General features: G+C 46.1%; 1 protein-coding gene across 4 annotated transcripts in view; it reads left to right on the forward strand.

The window, feature by feature from the left end:
* ppp4r1 (protein phosphatase 4, regulatory subunit 1) overlaps positions 1 to 17,301 on the forward strand; it is a 65,670-nt gene that overhangs the window by 43,979 nt on the left and 4,390 nt on the right. For all 4 annotated transcript variants that reach the window (XM_078397477.1, XM_078397474.1, XM_078397475.1 and 1 more), the window contains 5 exons: positions 128 to 313; positions 1,786 to 1,947; positions 7,336 to 7,436; positions 10,271 to 10,391; positions 12,424 to 12,558. In XM_078397477.1, coding sequence (XP_078253603.1) covers positions 128 to 313; positions 1,786 to 1,947; positions 7,336 to 7,436; positions 10,271 to 10,391; positions 12,424 to 12,558 — 705 coding nt within the window. The remainder of the gene's footprint in view (positions 1 to 127; positions 314 to 1,785; positions 1,948 to 7,335; positions 7,437 to 10,270; positions 10,392 to 12,423; positions 12,559 to 17,301) is intronic.

Raw genomic sequence — 17,301 nt, forward strand, 5'->3', positions numbered from 1 at the left:
CATAAATTGGATGTTTACAAATCTTGTCTGAGCTTTAAACGTTAATCATTAGCTTTATTGTTGTATTGCAAGAACTAAAAGACTGATTTTCTTTTAAAACATTTTCTTTTCTTTTTAATGTGTCCAGGATGTTGTTCCACAAGCATTGCTAGATCAATACCTTTCAATGACTGATCCTTCACGTGCCCAGACTGTCGATACAGAGATTGCCAAGCACTGTGCCTATAGTCTCCCTGGTGTGGCATTCACTTTAGGAAGGCAGAACTGGCATTGCCTGAAAAATACATATGAGACATTGGCCTCCGATATGCAGGTATAATAATGTCATCTTGAAAATAAATAGTTCTGTGCATATATACAATTTGCATTTGTCGTGATAGAAATAATTCTCCACTGTTATTTATTTTTCAACTGGCCTGAGAGCCTCGTCTGTGGCCAAAGGTTGAGGGGAGACCTGCTCGAGCCTTACAAAAGCATATACAATTATGAGGTATAGATAAGGTGAACAGTCAGAACTTTTTTTCCAGGAAGGAAATGTCAAAGACTAGAGGGTAAAGTTTTACGGTGGGAGGTGCAAAGTTAAAAGGAGATATGCAGGCCAAGTTTCTTTTTTAACGCAGGGTGGTGGATGTCAGGAATGCAGTGCCGGAAATGATAGTGGCATTTATGAGGCTTTTGGATGAGCAGGGAATGGAGGGGATATGGATTATGCGCAGGCAGATAAGAGTTTGCTTCATGTTTGGTGCAGACATTGTAGGCCAAAAGGCTTGTTCCTGTACTGTTCTATGTTCTAGTTCAAAGGTGATTATTTGCATGTACACCACATATGAACCAGAACAATGAAATTCTTTCTTGCAGCAGCTTTACGGGTACATTAGTTTAGTTGAGAGAGACAGTGTGGAAACAGGTCCTTTGGCCCACCAAGTCTGCGCCGACCATTGATCCCTGCACATTAACGCTATCCTACACACACGAGGGACAAATTCCAATTTTACCAAGCCAATTAACTGACAAACCTGTACTTTTTTGTAGTGTAGGAGGAAACTGGAGCTCCCAGGGAAAAGACACAAAGGTCACGGGGAGAAAGTACAAACTCCATACAGACAGCACCCGTAGTCAGGATCGAATCCGGCTTTCTTGTGCTGTAAGGCAGCGACTCTACCACTGCGTCACCATGCAGCCCCAAATTTCCAATGAAGGTCTGTGATGATTTCACAAAGGCATTTGAAAATTTTACTCGGTAAATACACAAACTATTATCCTGTGTGAAATCAAGTTTAGCTTTGTGGATACACATGGCCATCTTGGAGAAGAGAAAGTTTACTGGGTCCAGGAGTAGTCCTGTTTTAGCTTGGCTTCACTTGTTTTGATATTGGCCTCACTCCAGCACCAACTGATAAATACAATTTATCTGAAATAGGGTTGAGGAAAGGAAAACCATCTGAAATAGGGTTGAAAATGGATATAGATAAGGAACTGCAGATGCTCATTTGCAACAAAAAAAAAGACAATGTGCTGGAGTAACTCAACGGGTCAGGTAGCATCTCTGGACAACATGAATAGGTGACGTTTTGGGTCGGGACTCCTCTCTGGGGTAGGGCCCCGAACTGAAATGTCAGCTATTTATGTTCTCCAGATGCTGCCTGACCCGCTGAGTTACTCCAGCACTTTGAATAAAGGATAATCAGCATTGGAAACAATGGCTGAGATAAAATTATATATGTTAAGGTTTAACACTTTGTAGGTTATATGCTTGCTTTAAGTATGTCTGCTTTATATTTTTAGTGGAAAGTTCGACGGACTCTTGCATTCTCCATTCACGAGTTGGCAGTCATTCTAGGAGACGAGTTGACTGCAGCAGATTTAGTTCCCATTTTCAATGGTTTTTTAAAAGATCTTGATGAAGTACGAATAGGAGTCCTAAAACACTTATATGACTTCTTAAAGGTAATTTCTGAATTATATTGATTTTAATCTGTTTATGCTCTCGGAAGCTGAAATGACTGGGTAGCAGATTTTAATACTTTGTCTTTCTATATCTGTAACATGGGTTCAGTATCTCTTGTGTGGTTGAGATCGTTGTGGCTGCAGGGATCGATTCAGAAATTACTTCATCCTCTGGCACTAAACCAGAGTACAAAAGTGCCATATTTCAATACTAAATTGAACATTTCAATTAGAGAGCTGAGGGAAGAGGAAAAAAAACTATTAATATAACAGAAAAATCATGGATTATAGACAATAGACAATAGAAAATAGGTGCAGGAGTAGGCCATTCAGCCCTTCGAGCCAGCACCGCCATTCAATGCGATCATGGCTGATCACTCTCAATCAGTACCCCGTTCCTGCCTTCTCCCCATACCCCCTAACTCCGCTATCCTTAAGAGCTCTATCCAGCTCTCTCTTGAAAGCATCCAACGAACTGGCCTCCACTGCCTTCTGAGGCAGAGAATTCCACACCTTCACCACCCTCTGACTGAAAAAGTTCTTCCTCATCTCCGTTCTAAATGGCCTACCCCTTATTCTTAAACTGTGGCCCCTTGTTCTGGACTCCCCCAACATTGGGAACATGTTATCTGCCTCTAATGTGTCCAATCCCCTAATTATCTTATATGTTTCAATAAGATCCCCCCTCATCCTTCTAAATTCCAGTGTATACAAGCCCAATCGCTCCAGCCTTTCAACATACGACAGTCCCGCCATTCCGGGAATTAACCTAGTGAACCTACGCTGCACGCCCTCCATAGCAAGAATATCCTTCCTCAAATTTGGAGACCAAAACTGCACACAGTACTCCAGGTGCGGTCTCACCAGGGCCCGGTACAACTGTAGAAGGACCTCTTTGCTCCTATACTCAACTCCTCTTGTTACGAAGGCCAACATTCCATTGGCTTTCTTCACTGCCTGCTGTACCTGCATGCTTCCTTTCATTGACTGATGCACTAGGACACCCAGATCTCGTTGAACTCCCCCTCCTCCTAACTTGACACCATTCAGATAATAATCTGCCTTTCTATTCTTGCTTCCAAAGTGAATAACCTCACACTTATCTACATTAAACTGCATCTGCCATGTATCCGCTCACTCACACAACCTGTCCAAGTCACCCTGCAGCCTTATTGCATCTTCCTCACAATTCACACTACCCCCCAACTTAGTATCATTTGCAAATTTGCTAATGGTACTTTTAATCCCTTCGTCTAAGTCATTAATGTATATCGTAAATAGCTGGGGTCCCAGCACCGAACCCCACTGGTCACTGCCTGCCATTCCGAAAGGGACCCATTTATCCCCACTCTTTGCTTTCTGTCTGTCAACCAATTTTCTATCCATGTCAGTACCCTACCCCCAATACCATGTGCCCTAATTTTGCCCACTAATCTCCTATGTGGGACCTTGTCGAAGGCTTTCTGAAAGTCGAGGTACACCACATCCACTGACTCTCCCTTGTCAATTTTCCTAGTTACATCCTCAAAAAAATCCAGTAGATTTGTCAAGCATGATTTCCCCTTCGTAAATCCATGCTGACTCGGAATGATCCCGTTACTGCTATCCAAATGCTCAGCAATTTCGTCTTTTATAATTGACTCCAGCATCTTCCCCACCACTGATGTCAGACTAACTGGTCTATAATTACCCGTTTTCTCTCTCCCTCCTTTCTTAAAAAGTGGGATAACATTTGCTATCCTCCAATCCACAGGAACTGATCCTGAATCTATAGAACATTGAAAAATGATCTCCAATGCTTCCACTATTTCTAGAGCCACCTCCTTAAGTACTCTGGGATGCAGACCATCAGGCCCTGGGGATTTATCAGCCTTCAGTCCCATCAGTCTACCCAAAACCATTTCCTGCCTAATGTGGATTTCCTTCAGTTCCTCCATCACCCTAGGTTCTCCGGCCCCTAGAACATTTGGGAGATTGTGTGTATCTTCCTCAGTGAAGACAGATCCAAAGTAACGGTTTAACTCGTCTGCCATTTCTTTGTTCCCCATAATAAATTCCCCTGCTTATGTCTTCAAGGGACCCACATTTGCCTTGACTATTTTTTTCCTCTTCACGTACCTAAAAAAACTTTTGCTATCCTCCTTTATATTATTGGCTAGTTTACCCTCGTACCTCATCTTTTCTCCCCGTATTGCCTTTTTAGTTAACTTTTGTTGCTCTTTAAAAGAGTCCCAATCCTCTGTCTTCCCACTCTTCTTTGCTATGTTATACTTCCTCTCCTTAATTTTTATGCTGTCCCTGACTTCCCTCGTCAGTCACAGGTGTCTCTTACTCCCCTTAGAGTCTTTCCACCTCTTTGGAATAAATTGATCCTGCAACCTCTGCATTATTCCCAGGAATACCTGCCATTGCTGTTCTACCGTCTTCCCTGCTAGGGCCTCCTTCCAATCAATTTTGGCCAGCTCCTGCCTCATGCCTCTGTAATCCCCTTTGCTATACTGTAATACCGACACTTCCGATTTTCCCTTCTGCCTTTCCATTTGCAAAGTAAAACTTATCATGTTGTGATCACTGCCTCCTAATGGCTCTTTTACCTCTAGTCCCCTTATCAGATCAGGATCATTACACAACACTAAATCCAGAATTGCCTTCTCCCTGGTAGGCTCCAGTACAAGCTGTTCTAAGAATCCATCTCGAAGGCACTCTACAAACTCTCTTTCCTGGGGTCCATTTCCAACCTGATTTTCCCAGTCTACCTGCATGTTGAAATCTCCCATAACCACCGTAGCATTACATTTTTGACACGCCAATTTTATCTCCTGATTCAACTTGCACCCTATGTCAAGGCTACTGTTTGGGGGCCTATAGATAACTCCCATTAGGGTCTTTTTACCCTTACAATTTCTCATTTCTATCCATACTGATTCAACATCTCCTGATTCTATGTCACCCCTTGCAAGGGAATGAATATCATTCCTTACCATCAGAGCAACCCCACCCCCTCTGCCCACCTGTCTGTCTTTTCTATACGTTGTGTACCCCTGAATATTCAGTTCCCAGCCCTGGTCCTCTTGTAGCCATGTCTCAGTGATCCCTACAACATCATACTTGCCCATGACTAACTGAGCCTCAAGCTCATCCACTTTATTTTTTATACTACGCGCATTTAAGTACAACACTTTAACTTCTGTATTTACCTCCCCTCTCACATCGTTCACAATTGGCCCTGCCCTTAATTTCTTTTCCCCTCTAGAACTTCTGTTCCCATTCTTCCGAGAGTCTTTTGCAATATCTCCTGTATTCCCTTTTACCTCATCTTCATATTCACAATTTGTTAACCCCTCCCCCCACTACTTAGTTTAAAGCCACAGATGTCACACTAGCAAACCTGCCTGCCAGAATGTTTGTCCCCCTGCTGTTAAGATGCAACCCGTCCCTTTTGTACAAGTCACCCCTAGCCCAGAAGAGATCCCAGTGGTCCAGAAATCTAAATCCCTGCTCTCTGCACCAGTCCCTCAGCCATAAATTCATACCCTCTATCTCTCTGTTCCTGGCCTCACCAGCACGAGGTACCGGTAGCAGTCCAGAGATAACCACCTTCGACGTCCTACTTCTCAGTGTTTTTCCCAACTCTCTAAACTCCCGCTGTAGCACCTCCTTCCTCTTCCGCTCGATGTCATTCGTGCCCACGTGCACAACGACTTCAGGTTGATCGCCTTCCCTCACCAGGATTTTCTGAAGCCGGTCCGTGATGTGTTGAACCCTGGCACCAGGGAGGCAACAAACCATCCTCAAGTCCATCCTGCGGATTAATGAGGATTGCATATAGATCCATGGGCCTAATTAAATTTAGTGATTTTTTTTTGTTGCTGTATTCAGTGGTCCTTGACCATCTGTATCAGTTGTGCAGCAAGGATACTAACCTACCAAGTCCACGCTAGCCATCTATACTCATTGCATTTTCCAGCTTTGTTTATTTAGTTTAGTTTAGAAATACAGCGTTGAAACAGGTCCTTCAGCTCACGGTGCAGATCACCCATGCAGATCAAACCCATGCAGTCTTAGTCTTAGAATAAAGGGGAGGCCATTTAAAACTGAGGTGAGAAAAAATAAATTCACCCAGAGTTGTGAATCTGTCGAATTCTCTGCCACAGAGAACAGTGGAAGCCAAATCACTTGATGGATTTAAGAGAGAGTTAGATAGAGCTCTTGGGGCTAGTGGAATCAAGGGGTATGAGGAGAAGGCCGGCACGGGTTATTGATTGGGGACGATCAGTCATGATCACAATGAATGGCGGTGCTGACTCGAAGGGCCGAATGGTCTCCTCCTGCACCTATTTTCTATGTTTCCATCACTAGGAGAACGTACAAACTCTGTACAGACAGCATCCATTGAACCTAGGTAGCGTAGGATTGAACCTAGGTATCCGACACTGAGGCAGCAACTCTACCACTGTGCCGCTGTAGTTTTCTTTACCATGTCATTTTAGTTGGTTATTTTCAATGAAAGGGAACCACCTCCACCCTCGGGTTCAAAGAAGGGGACATTATGAACATACTGAACCCCTGTTTACATTGCACATGCACATTGTTCAACCGACTCGTCTGCGAAAGTCCACAGATGGTCAGTTACAGGGGTGTTCCTAATATTACGGGAATGGCATCTCAGCCATGAACCAAACCCTTCATAAATTGAGAATGGGAAAATGTGTGGAGGAAAATAAACTGTGTGGGGGGAAATCAGACTGCTGTGATTTCCATGCCTTCCCCCCCTAACCTAAACCCCGGACTACATCAGTTCGACTTTAATCCACTATTACACTTGAGCTTGTAATTGCTTGCATATTAGTTCTGACACACTATGGGGGAAAAGTAATCCACTCGCCAATAAAAATTTACTGAGTATTTAAGTATTGTTAGTCTACTAAGTTAATAACTATTTTGAATTGGTAGATAGTTCAATGGTACTTAAAGAATGATACTTTACAATGGTACTTAAGAATCTCATTATTCCATCTGAGACATATGACAAAACTCTCTTGACACTTGTCATGTGTACCTAAGTACTATTTTTTTTTGCATACAATTCAGTGACAATCCTACTATACATTTGGCACAATCATACCAAGTACAAGAGTGTAAGATAGTAGACCACATTGAGTCAGTACACAAGAGTTGCCATGTTTTGGATGCCATCTCGTACCCTTCAAGCCATAGATGAATTTGTAAACTTTTAATATTGAACTCATTTTTAAGAACTAATTTTGAAAACTTGAATATTTTAATATCTGAAATAGTGAAATGTAGCTTTATTCAATGTGTATTATGCTTAACAAATTATTCCTCTCAAATTGTTTGTCTTCAAATCATTTTTGTTTTGTTCCACAGTTGCTTCAAACAGAAAAAAGAAGGGAGTACCTTTCTCAGCTCCAAGAATTTATGGTAACAGATAACAGCAGGAATTGGCGTTTCAGAGCTGATCTTTCTGAGTATGTGCTTCAACGAACAAATATTTGAACATTCAGTAACTTAGCTCTAGAAATGTATATTTCACTTAGCCTGAGTGCACTTATTTTGAATATATGTGTATGTTTGAATAGATAAATTCGAACAATTTCGAATAGTGTTAAACTTTTGAGTGTAATTGGAGCTCCACTGATCCAAGTCTTTGGAGACTTCCAACACTTCAGATTGCCTGGTAGTTAGGTTTTGGAATATAAGTGATGAGTTGTTCACTATCACTATCCAGTTTCAAACATGTTCTAATTGCCAGGTTGTGTGTGTACTGGGGCCGATGAGATTGGTTTTGGACCTTAGTTGGTTTCAGGATGTCGGTGATGTTAAATGGAATTAGTTAAACTCCTGAATATCATCACACCAATTCAGCATTAACTTTTGGAATCCATAATATATGATAACATTTAAACTACATATGTTAATCAGGGATGTAGGAAAGAACTGCAGATGCTGGTTTAAATTGAAGGTAGACACAAAATGCTGGAGTAACTCAGTGGGTCGGGCAGCATCCCTGGAGAGAATGAATGGGTGACGTTTCGGGTCGAGACCCTTTTTTAAAAAAAAAGCAAACCCGTTTGATAAATGAAATGATATTGAAGGGAATAAAGTCGATGCAGTATAAATGGATGTTTAGTTGTTGAACTATTTGATTGTTGGGGGGGAAATGTAGGTGTTTGCATTACAAACACAGCTGACAGCAGATAATGAAAAGCTCTTGTAAGTAACAAGGAGGGTTATAATAGACTTCAAAGTTTAAGGTCAGTGAAATGAACTAGGGAATATCTTTTGATGTGGATGAGCGTCCCTGAGGATGTGCTACGGATCTGCTTGTAATATATCTGAAGTAAGGTTTATCCGTTCTACTTTTTCTTGAGTTGATCCAGGTGATTTGAGCCTATCTAGCATTTTAGAAGTTTTCTTTCTGAAATTGTTATTTTAAAATTGCTCTCCTGAATTTAATAGTGGATAGTAGTTGGTTTCCAATGTTAGAACAGTTGGAGCAGAGTTGTAATCCAGACATGGGCAAGTGCCCCACCAGACTGAAAGCCTCCCTTTTACACCATCTGTAATCCATCTGACCCTGAATCTCACCGCCAGGCCCCAAGTGGTCAAGATGGGGGAACACACATCTAGCTCCCTCACCCTGAACATAGGATCCCCCCAGGGTTGCGTCCTTAGCCCCCTACTGTACTCCCTGTACACACATGACTGTGGGGCCAGGTTCAGCTCAAAGTCCATCATCAAGTTTGCTGATGACACTGTGGTGGTGGGCCGGATCTCCAACAATGATGAGAAGGCCTTCCGGGAGGAGGTGGCTGATCTGGCACTCTGGTGTCAGGACAATAGCCTCCTCTTGAATGTCACTAAAACGAAGGAGCTGATTGTGGACTTTACAAGGGCTAAACATCCAAGGACGTACACGCCACTGGAGATAAATGGGTCTACTGTGGATAGGGTGAGCAGTTTTAAATACATGGGAGTCCGCATCACAGAGGATCTGACGTGGGCAACGCACATTGCCGCACTGGTGGGTAAGGCAAAGCAGCGCCTTTACCACCTTAGACAGCTGAGGAAATTCAGTGTCTCTGAGGATCCTTCATTGCTTCTACTCTGGGGCTGTAGAGAGCATCCTGTCCGGCAACATTACAGTCTGGTTTGGGAACAGCTCTGCCCAGGACAGGATGGCCCTGCAGAGAGTAGTGCGTTCGGCAGAACGCACCATGGTCCCCCTGCAGGACCGATACATCAGGAGGTGCAGATCCAGAGCAAGCAAGATTATGAGGGACCCCTGCCACCCCAGTAACGGACTGTTCCAGATGCTACGGTCAGGCAAACGCCTCCGCTGTCACGCTGTGAAAACGGAGAGGATGAGACGGAGTTTCTTCCCACAGGCCATCAGGACTGTCAACTTTTATAACTCCAGAGACTACATTTTTGTCTACACTATAGTAACTTATTAACTTTATTTATATGCTGTAACTGTAATTCTTTTTTGTGACAATCCGCAGGCATTGCCACTTTCATTTCACTGCACATCGTGTATGTGTATATGACAAATAAACTTGACTTGACTTGACTTGAATCACCTTCTCCCCTAATTGCAAAGTACATGACTCTGGAAGAAATTACTTTAAAAATCTGCAATGTTGCATTTAATCATAGAAAATTAATGAAAAATCAAAGTTTAAGCGACTGAAAATTCTAACAGATGTTTACTGTGGTTAAAAGATGTATCTTGAATGGAGGAACTGCACCTTATGGTAGAAGGCAAGTTAATGTGTGCATAGCCTGCTGGTCAATGTGAGAATCTTTCCAGAGACGGTGTTTTTTCCCAATGGGGAAATGTGGTACAAAACAATGCATTTTTATTTTCTTGCACCCTTTTAAAAAATATATATAACCCCTTGCTGTGTCTTATTTTTCTCCTCGTATATTGTCATCTTATTCCATTGATAACGTTCTCTTATTCCTCTTTTCCCTCCTCCCTCACTCCACAAACTGAGTCGTAGAGGCCTGCAGCACAGAAACTGGCCTTTCAGCCCAATTCCCCAAGCGGGCCAAGATGCCCTATCTAAGCTAAACCCATTTGCCTGCAGATCTTTCTAAGCCTTTCCTATCCATGTACCTGTCGCCAAGTGTGTTTAAAGTGCTGTTACAGTATCTGCCTCCTCTGGCAGCTTGATCCATAGACACACCGCCTTTGATTTGCAAACTTCATTTGCGTACAAATTCTGTGTTTGATGTTTGCATGCTATGTTTCTTCATTACAGGTGTAGGTTTTGACAATTTCTTAACTTAATTTCAGACAACTTATTTTGCTGCTGGAACTGTACAACCCCAAAGATGTGTATGACTATCTGCGCCCCTTATCTCTCAGCCTCTGTGGGGATAAGGTATCTTCAGTCCGATGGATTGCCTACAGACTGGTAAGTTGAACAACTGCTGATGGTGAAACACTTGCAATTTCTTTAGCAATGCACAATGTAATTATATTTCCATCCTCAAAGACACTAGTTTGATTTAAGTCTCTGAGCAAAATGTTTCACATTGAACAGGATTTGTTGAGGTATTAAATCAAGATTGGATCTGAACCAACTAGTCAAATTGGAGTACCTGTTATTGGAGTACTGTGACAAGACAACATTATGGATGCTATCAATCTGAAATAAAAAATGTAGTTGTGGAAATAACTTGTGCAGTATCTGCAGCGTTGGAGAATAAGTAAAAGGCAGAAACTGCAGATGCAGAAAATCTGAAGTAAAACAGAAAAATGCATGATCTGGCAGGATGTGCGGGAAGAGAAACGTTTCGGGACAACGATATTTTGTCAGAATGATGTGAGCTTTTCATCGGGACTCTAGATGAAAGATGACATATATACTGAACATGAAAAGGAACCTCAGATGCTGGTTTATTAAAAAAGGCATTGCTGGAGTAATTCAGTGGGTCAGGCAGCATCTCTGTTCTGCAGAGATGCTGGCTGATCTACTGAGTTACTCCAGCACTTTGTTTCTTAATGTTAACTTTTTCTTCATCCACAGAGTGTGTCTGGCTTGAAAGTTTCCAACATTGTGTGTTTTTATTTTGGTCATTCTAAGTGTTGTAGAATGCCTTGTCGCCATGGAACTATATATTTTTAAATGGGACATCTAATCATCTTTTAACTTAATCATAATGTTAAGATGTTTCACAGTATTTGTACCCATTAATTTCAAAGGTTTATCACTGTTGTAAGTAAAGGTTTCAGTCATTTACAGGCAGGTTATTATCATTCACCTGACTTTCATAAATTATAGCAGAATTAGGCCATTTGGAAAGTCCACTCCACCGTTCATGGTTGATCTATCTTTTCCTCTCAACTCCATTCTCCTGCCTTCTCCTCACAACCTTTACTTACAATAGTGATAAAGGGCGACACGGTGGCGCAGCGGCAGAGTTGCTGCCTTACAGCGAATGCAGTGCCGGAGACTCAGGTTCGATCCTAACTAGGGTGCTGTCTGTATGGAGTTTGTACGTTCTCCCCGTGACCTGCGTGGGTTTTCTCCGAGATCTTCGGTTTCCTCCCACACTCCAAAGACATACAGGTATGTAGGTTAATTGGCTGGGCAAATGTAAAAATTGTCCCTAGTGGGTGTAGGATAGTGTTAATGTGCGGGGATCACTGGGCAGCGCGGACTTGGTGGGCCGAAAAGGCCTGTTTCTGCGCTGTATCTCTAAATCTAAAAAATAATCTAAATCTAAACCCCATGACACCTGTCAATCTCTCTTAAAAACATCCATTCACTTAACCTCCACAACCTTCAGTGGCAATTAATTCCACACATTCTCCACCCTTTGACTAAATAAATTTGTCATCATCTCCTTTCTAAAGGTCCTTTCTAAAGACTTTAAAATAAAGAAACCAGAATAGCAACAGAATGCTGCTCCTTTTAGAATGATGTTGAAGCATCCAATGATTAGCAGTGCAATTAGACCAATATTGTTGTCTTCCGTCATTGCTACATTATATTTCATTCTTCAACCAGTGATTTAACCCGTGAGGTAGCTTGCAAACTGATAACATCTTGAGGAGCAAAAAAAGAAAGATGCGAGATACAATAGTAATAACTAATTTGCCTGCAATATGATGGATTCGCATTCTAATGAAAGGACCTAAAACATGATTTATATTTCTGTCTTCACATGAGTATTTCCAGCTTTGTTTTATTTCATCAACAGGTTTTGCTTGCACGCTGTTGCACAGTTACAAATTTTAGCATCCTGGCTGCCTGTTCTTAACAAGCATTAAACTCCACGATGCTCGTTTAAGTATCATTTTTCTCATTGGTGCCATTGATTCCTTGCCAGGTGTTCCTGTAAATTCACAACCTTAAAAACTTTAGACTTCAGAAATTATGTTTTTTTCTGGCATGAAAACTGACTGACTAACTGGTTATTGATAAAACCTCTCTTTTACAGGTGAGCGAGATGATCAGAAAATTTTATGCAGCTTCAACTCCTGCTTTAGCAGTGGACTTGATCAATGAACTTGTTGATAAGTTTTGCCACAGTATGAAGTGGTCGGGTCGTCAAGCCTTTGTCTTTGTCTGCCAGGTAAAATAGTCCAGTTTGTCATGAACGAACTCCATGTAGATCAGTGCATGTTCCTTTAACATAGTGACCTCACCACTACTAACCACTCCCCATTGTCTTTGGTATAATTGTAACTTCCCCACCTCCAGCTCGCTCTCTAGTGCCAGTGATGACCACGGACAGCTAGGGCATAATGTATGTGCAGTGTTATGAATAAACTTATATATAGTAAAAGACTCTGCCTACGAGTGGCATCCTTTTACATGGTGTCAGATCGGTAGACTTGCGCCTCCTGTTTATCGGTTTTTTATTTTATTATTTGTTTCTCCCAATTGTGTCCCCTCCTTCCACTTTGCCATGTCTTCCTCGTGTCGTCGTCCGGACACGCTCGTTTTCGATGAGGACATCGTGCACCGCTGGACTGTCTTCCAGCGGGACTACGAACACTATATAGCCATTGCCCATCCTGATGCGACTGCTGCGATAAAAGCCCACCTGCTCCTCAACCTGGCTGGTCCGGAGGCAATGGAACGCTATGCGTCGTTCCAATTCGTCCCTCCAGAGGACCGCTACGACCCGGTATGTCTCATTGCTAAGTTCACTGCCCTGTGCGACATACCCACCAACAATATCATCGAACGTTTTAAATTTTTCTCGCGGCGTCAGACTCCAGGGGAGCACGTTGACGCCTTTATTGCATCTTTAAGACATATGGCTCGGCGGTGCCGCCTTCAAACGATTACACCCGACGAGATGATCAGGGACGTCCTGGTCAACGGTCTCCTAAACTCCAGGCTGCGGGATGAGCTCCTAATGAAGCCTGACCTGTCGCTTACGGACGCCATACATGCCGCACGAATGGCCTCTGCTGTTGGCTCAGTATCCCGGCAGGCCCCCCAGGACATAAATTTCACCAGCCGCCGGCGATTGAATGACCCACAGCCCAGGGTCGCCCCCTCCGCGCCCACTATGGCCACCCCTCGCAGATGCCCAAACTGCAACTTCTCGTCACACAGGTATAACATTTGCCCAGCGCAGGGCAAAACTTGTAATTCATGTGGGAAGCAGAACCATTTTTCTGCAGCCTGTCGTTCTCGTGGGAGACCTGTCCCTGCTCCTAGAGGGAGTCTAAACAACCTTGCAAGCGATAACGCAACCGGTTCCCGGTACCAACATGAGGTCCTCGATGGCTCAGATACGACTTCCTCCCATGGAGACTCTCTGGTGTTTTCGCTCTTGGGAGCACCTGCATTGATAACGGATCCATCCGTGCAAGTTACAGTCAATGGACACTCCTTCCCTGCCAAGGTCGACACTGGGGCGTTTGCCAATGTTATGTCTGTGGGCCTCTTCGAGCAGATAAATTCGGGGGAGAGGGTTACTCCTGACAACTCCCGCCTCCATGCCTATGGGGGAGGCGTTCTGATTGCCGTGGGAAAGGCAACGGTTGTCTGTACTGTTCTGGATACCTCTCGGCCCCTCACGTTCCTCCTGCTAGCATCTGAAAACGTCACCCTGCTGGGCGCCCGTGCATGCCAGGACTTTGGTTTGGTCTCATTTCACCGCGACATCCACCTGGTGCAGGCCCCCATGGACCCCCTGGTCGAGTACCCTGACCGATTTGATGACGTCCTGGGGAAGCTGCCCTGTGCCTACAAGATCGTTGTGGACCCGGGGGTCGACCCAGTGGTCAGACCGGCCCACCGTGTGTCTTTTGCCATGAAGGGCCGCGTGGAGTCCACACTACGTGGCATGGTGGACTTGGGCATCCTCAAGGAGGTGAGTGCCCCCACCCAGTGGGTCTCCACCATGGTGGTCGCTGCCAAGAAGGACGCGAGCGAGATCAGGATCTGTATCAACCCCAAGGACCTGAACCTGGCTATTAAACGCCCGCACTACCCCATGCGGACGGTGGAGGACGTCGCGGCACAGGTCGGTCCAGCCACAGTTTTCTCGGTCCTGGATGCCAAGAGCTCCTTTTGGCAGATCCCGCTGGACGCACGTTCCTCCTTCCTGACCACCTTCAGCACACCGTTCGGCAGGTTCCGTTTCCTCCGCATGCCTTTTGGTATCAACTCGGCAAGCGAGGTTTTTCAGCGTACGATGGAGCAGCTGTTTGCTGGGTTGCCGTGCGCCATCATCGTGGATGACATCCTGGTGTATGGGAGGGACATTGCTGAGCATGACCGACACCTCCGCCAAGTCCTGGACAAGGCTCGTGAGATAAACCTCAAGCTTAATCGAAGGAAGTGTCGGTTCCGCGTTGCGGAAGTCACCTACGTAGGCCACGTTTTCACGGCGGGGGGCCTGAAGCCAGACCCCGAGAAGACGGCGGCGATCACCGAAATGCCCGCTCCCACTGACGTGCCCGGCCTGCAGCGCTTCCTGGGCATGGTCAACTACCTGGGTAAGTTCATACCCGACCTCAGCGAACTAAGTGCCCCCCTGAGAGAGCTGACCAAGAAGGACAATGCCTGGGTCTGGCTCCCTCACCACCAATCGGCCTTCGTAGCCCTGAGGTCCAGACTCGCGCGGACCCCGACTTTGCGGTTTTTCGACTTAAACAGGCCAATTGTCCTCACCTGCGATGCATCTCGGTTCGGCCTGGGTGCTGCCTGCCTGCAGCTCTACGACGACCGACAGCTGCCCGTCTCCTATGCCTCTCGAACAATGACCCCTGCTGAACAGCGCTACGCGCAGATTGAGAAGGAGCTCCTTGCCGTGGTGTTCGCTTGCTCCAAGTTCAGAGACTACGTTCTGGGAAAAACTTTCACCATCGAAACTGACCACCAGCCGCTGGTCTCGATTTTAAACAAGCCCATCCACGCAGCATCGTCCCGCCTGCAGCGAATGATGCTGCAGCTGCAGCGTTTTCAATTCGAAATCGTGTACCGCAAAGGCAAGGAGATGTTCGTGGCAGACACTCTGTCCCGCGCCCCACTACCTTCCATTTCCCGCCATCCGTACGAATCGGCGGACCTGATGGTGTTGAACGTCAACATTGTTCCATCTTGGCAGCTGCAGTCCCTGGTCACACACACTGCCGCGGATCCGGACCTCCAACAGCTTGCGGGCGTCATCCGCCGTGGCTGGCCTGAACGACGGTCTTCCCTGCCGGCTGGTGCCGTGCCCTACTTCCTGGTTCGGGATGAACTGGTGCTGCACGCGGGTGTGGTGGTGAAGGGCCACAAGGTTGTGGTGCCGGCTGCGCTGCGCGATCACTACTTCCACACCGCCCACAACGGACACCCAGGGGTGGAGGCCACGTTATCCCAGGCCCAAGCACAGTTTTACTGGCCTGGCATGGTCAAGGAGATCCGGGACAGGGTCTCCGCCTGCGCTGCCTGCAACAGCCTATTACCTCATCAGCAGCGTCAGCCTCTCCTGCAGCAGCCGGCTCCCGAGTTGCCGTGGACGGCTGTTGCCGCCGATATTTTCGAGTGGCGTGGCAAACACTACCTGGTCCTGGTGGACTCCTACTCAAGCTGGTTCGAGGTGGACCTGCTGCCGTCCCTCACGTCTGCTGCCGTCATCGGGAAGCTTCACCGCCACTTCTCGACCTTTGGTTCCCCGGCATCTCTCCAGTCCGACAACGGCAGCCAGTTTACCAGCGCGGAGTTTGCTGTTTTTGCAAATCGCTGGAACTTCCGCCACATCACCAGCAGCCCCGAGTACCCGCAAAGCAATGGACTTGCAGAGCGCGCTGTCCGCAGCGCTAAGGAGCTGATGGAACGTTGCCGGCTTGACAGTTCGGACTTGTACCTTGCCCTCCTCAACCTCCGCAACATCTCCCGGGACCCCGCGCTCGGTTCCCCTGCGCAGCGCCTCCTGTCCCGCACCACTAGACCCCCCATCCCCGTCTCCCAGCAATCCCTGAAACCCACGGCTCGGAGCCCTGCCGCTGTCAGGGAGCGCATCACTGAGAAGCAGCTCATTCGGAAGCGCTCCTTTGACAAATCGTCCCGTCCCCTTCCACCTTTGTTCGCTGGTCAGGTTGTCCGGATGGAGTCGTCCTCCGGCCACCACCGGCTGGCCGTGGTCGTCGGCAATGCTGACTCTCCACGGTCGTACCTGGTCAACTACGAGGGCACCGTGTACCGTCGTACCCGCCAGCACCTGATGCTGGTAAACGAACCTGCACCGCCCCCCGCGATCCCGTATTCGCCTCCCGTCCACTACAAGGTGCCTGATGTGCCTCCTGCTCCGGTACATCCGCAGTCGCCCCGGCTACCTACCCCTCCCTCGCCTGTGCGTGCATCGCTTCCCAGTCCTCCTCCTTCCCCTGGTTCCCCGGCCTCTGTACCCGCACCCGTTCATGCTGCTCCTTCGACCGGCGGGGATGGTGGGTTGCGCACCCGCTCTGGGAGAGTGGTCAGGCCGCCTGTCCGGTACGGTGTGTACGAGTAGTCTGCTTGTAGTTTGAGCCTAGCGCATGAGCCGTGGTCACTTTGTTTCCAAGAGGAAGGATGTAGATCAGTGCATGTTCCTTTAACATAGTGACCTCACCACTACTAACCACTCCCCATTGTCTTTGGTATAATTGTAACTTCCCCACCTCCAGCTCGCTCTCTAGTGCCAGTGATGACCACGGACAGCTAGGGCATAATGTATGTGCAGTGTTATGAATAAACTTATATATAGTAAAAGACTCTGCCTACGAGTGGCATCCTTTTACAGTTTTGCTCTCAACTGTAAGAGTAGTTTACATAGAGCATGCAATGAAGCCTACATTCTGGGCAGAATTACTGGCAATCCATGAAAACT

This window comes from Rhinoraja longicauda, chromosome 4, assembly GCF_053455715.1.
Source record: "Rhinoraja longicauda isolate Sanriku21f chromosome 4, sRhiLon1.1, whole genome shotgun sequence".
NCBI lineage: Eukaryota > Metazoa > Chordata > Chondrichthyes > Rajiformes > Arhynchobatidae > Rhinoraja > Rhinoraja longicauda.